This window comes from Telmatherina bonti (assembly GCF_933228915.1).
Source record: "Telmatherina bonti genome assembly, chromosome: 5".
Taxonomy (NCBI): domain Eukaryota; kingdom Metazoa; phylum Chordata; class Actinopteri; order Atheriniformes; family Telmatherinidae; genus Telmatherina; species Telmatherina bonti.
The window spans coordinates 28,574,332-28,577,794 of record NC_136623.1 but is presented as its reverse complement, the minus strand read 5'-3'; the positions used below and the strand labels follow the sequence as shown (position 1 = coordinate 28,577,794).

The window sequence follows — 3,463 nt, the reverse complement described above, 5'->3', positions numbered from 1 at the left end:
TTTCTGTTTGGTCACACATGATGAAAAATGTGTTAATATTCACAATTCCACTGGCAGCTACCTTAATACTCAGTCGGTGCTGCTCCCACTCTGTGTGGTGAAGAAAAAAAAAAAAAGAAAAAAAAAAAAAAAGACTGATTATCATAAATATGCATCACACACAATTCATCTTTCATCACCGTGGCAGACTACAGAGATTTGAACAAATGCTAATGTGTCCATCAGGGTTTTTATTTGTGATAAGCTACCAGTTCTGATGATCAGCCTGTTATGAGACCAGTGGGATATTACCTTAAACAAAATGACAACAGCATGGTCTCCTTGCAAATATCGCCAGAGGAAAATGCTATAGTAAAAGTTACCGACTGGCTACAAGGGCTGTAATCATCAGCTTCCTCTGATGCTCAGAAGGGGGTAAAAGAGAAAAAAAAATAAAATAGGATGAAGCAGTTAAAAACAACCAGACATTTCTGTTGCAGTGTGTGAGCACATACTGCAAAGTGTTTAATGGGCACCCATTGGCATTTAAAAATCAGTTATCTCAGCTTCAGTCTTTCATATAACCTAATCTGTTCTATTTCCATATTCCAATAAACAAACAGCAATGTTTTTTTTGTTGTTTTTTTTACTGGTTTTATCAAAATAATAGGTTGATGCAACGTGGCTAGAGGTAAAATTGAACCTATTAGTGGTTGCACAGACACAAAGCTGCACCTTTTCCCTAAACTTAATAAATGCAGCAATTTATGAGAAAGTAATGAATGCCAAATTATGAAGAACACTGTTAGCCTGTGGCTAAACTTTCAAAATTGACTTATCTATAGTGAGCAGAGGTGTGTAAACAAAACAGCCAACATAGCTGGAATACAACTTGGCACATGCCAAAAATTTTTAATAAAACAAGCTGATGCTGTTGGAGTGTCAGTGAGCTGCTAGAGTTCAAATACTCTGATCAAAACTGTCAGTTATAAGATATCTAATTCATAGCCGTTCAGCATTTTCCCCACGTAAACAAATTTCTTCCCAGTTGGTGGGAGCAAGTTTTAAATAATCCGTATGGTGCACAAAAAACTATTTCAAAGGTCATCCCCGTCCTTTCATGAAAAAGAAAAAAGCTTTTCTCTTCAAATATATATTTTATTTTACACAAGTCTTCATACAAACTTTTTTTAATTCTTCCAAAAAAATACGCTACTGAAAATGAGGAATCATTAAAGGTGCACAGTCATGGCTATGAACAGAAGCTGTAAAGCTGGTATTTGATTGAATATAAAGAAACACAAAAGGAATCCTCAAGATTGAGACAATAACAACAACAAAAGCTACAAATTAACTCGCTTTCACTTTGTATTCATCATCTGGAACACCTGAGTTTCACCGGGAGGATTTTCAGAAATCCTGTGGGGTAAAGGTACAAGGAAGGGTTCCTCTTTATTGTGCAAAGATCCACTGGATTAGAAAAAATAATAATGGGTGATTCAGTTTTGACTTATTCCATAAACGATCAGGCTGCAGCTCTGCTGCAAAAGAATTCATCACAGTAAGTCACTTATTCTTGTGAAAACGTATAATCTTATCTTTTTAACACCTCTGAATTTGCACAGTTGTTGGCAGCGTGGCACATCCACATATGCTCATGGACAAAAGCTCTTAACTGGCTTACTGAAGGGAAAAGCGCGTCCTATCCAACACGCATGCCCATTTTGTTTTTCCATCGAGCGTCACCTTTAAGGCCAAATCCACACCAGATGACCAGAACTTCCACTATCAGTTAACAAAAAGCTCTTCTTTGATTTCATGTGTGGTATTCAAATGGTTCGCCAGCTCTTGCATCACAGCATCTTTGCCAATTTGGTCATTCCTCCTCTTTTCCATGATCACATCCTCCAGGCTTTGAAACTCCAAGACGTGACTCTTCTTTTCAGAAAAGAGCAGTTTTAATCTGTACGGCTGCTTTCCAATCCTAATCTCCCCTCCTATTTTGAATTCCCGTCTGCCAAAGCGGCACCAGGCGGCAAAGCACTCCGAGTTTCTCCAGCACAGCTCTCTGTCTCTGGATCCAACGTGGTCCAGGGCATTGCGCACGATCACCTCCGGTGGGAGCGCGCGGTACCTGTAGAGGCTGCTCACTATCCTGCCTTTTTTCCCCTGACTCACGTCGGTTAGAAAGTTGTTCTTGATCTCAGCTCGGTGCAAATGAACTACCTGGAAGTCCCCGACGTAAACAGCCCAATGTGGGTACTGTCCAGTGGCAACAAACTCCAGCAGGTCTCCCGGTCTGCACTTGTTCAGGAGACTTTCCGGGGAGTAAGTAGCGGCTCCGACGTTCCTCTCGTAGACGAACTCCTCTCGGTAGTAGACCACACAGTCCAGCTCGTCCTGTTGGTCGAAAGGCTTCTCTTCGTGGCTCACCGGTTGGTTGTCTGGCGGAAAGTGGTCAAAATGATCGTCCTGCTCGTCGTCGTCGTTAGAAAAAATATAGGAGACGCCGATCCGCGGTCCGTCGCCTTCGGGATCGAAGCCATTTGGGTCCGACGTGGGTACCTCTGCGTAATTTAAATGCGTTAATTTCTCCACCTGATTCCCCATGTTTACAGAAAAGGGGTGGGGGACTGAACGACGCACAAAAAACAGGATCCACCTGTTCTTTGCGCTCTCTGTCGGGAGGAGACGGAGAAGGAGGCGCAGAGTTGCGCTGCGTCTTAACTAAATCCAAAGCGGTGGAGACCAATAATCCATGTCCAGCTGTAGGCTCTGCTCTCCGACGCCAACTGTTGCAGACCTGTCAAGGCATGAGCAAGACGACAGCTTTTAAGGGTGCGTCCACAAGAGATTAAAGCCATCTGCAACTTAAAGCTACGTTTGGTTTACATTCCCAACAGGTGTGACCTGACTCACCTGTTGGCTCACATTTTCAACGAAACTCTCACAACAATCACATCATATAGTGTCTCTTCCTTCCACGTCAGTGCTACTTCTTCTCATCTTCTCTGCTTCTGCCAGTCTCTTGTTTTTATTTCATTGAACTAATTTTCTTTCATTTGTAACTAATGGACCCGCCAGATAACACCCCCACTCACCTGGAGTTCAGCGTCTTGCCGCAGCTTTCTCGCTGTCCTGCGGTCACATCTGTAAAAGAAACTGACACGTACTCTCCTTCCTGTGTGGAAGGTTGTTGATCAGCAGTTCAGCCTGCTGTTCTTCTGACTGCTGGTTGCATGAAGTGTTTGTTGCAGCCAAATTCGCCCGAGATCGAGCGACTGCTGGGAGGTGTTGTCATTTAAAGCGACAGTGTCCCTTATTCTGTCTACACCTCACAGAAGGAGGCAAACAGTCCCCTGCTGCAATTTTGTCTCATAGATTTTTTTTTTTTTTTTTTGTCTTTTATTTATTGAAACTAGTCAAAATGTGAAATCAGCTATTGTAGACATTTTAAAAAAAAGTGGAGTATCCTGGAATTTTT

General features: G+C 42.4%; 1 protein-coding gene across 1 annotated transcript; it reads right to left on the bottom strand.

Moving 5' to 3' along the window:
* Window positions 1-1,247: 1,247 nt before the first annotated feature.
* On the bottom strand, window positions 1,248-2,681 carry lratd2b (LRAT domain containing 2b). Its single transcript, XM_079240521.1, has one exon. The coding sequence runs from the start codon at window positions 2,587-2,589 to the stop codon at window positions 1,768-1,770; it is 822 nt and encodes a 273-aa protein (XP_079096647.1). The 5' UTR covers window positions 2,590-2,681; the 3' UTR covers window positions 1,248-1,767.
* Window positions 2,682-3,463: the final 782 nt, after the last annotated feature.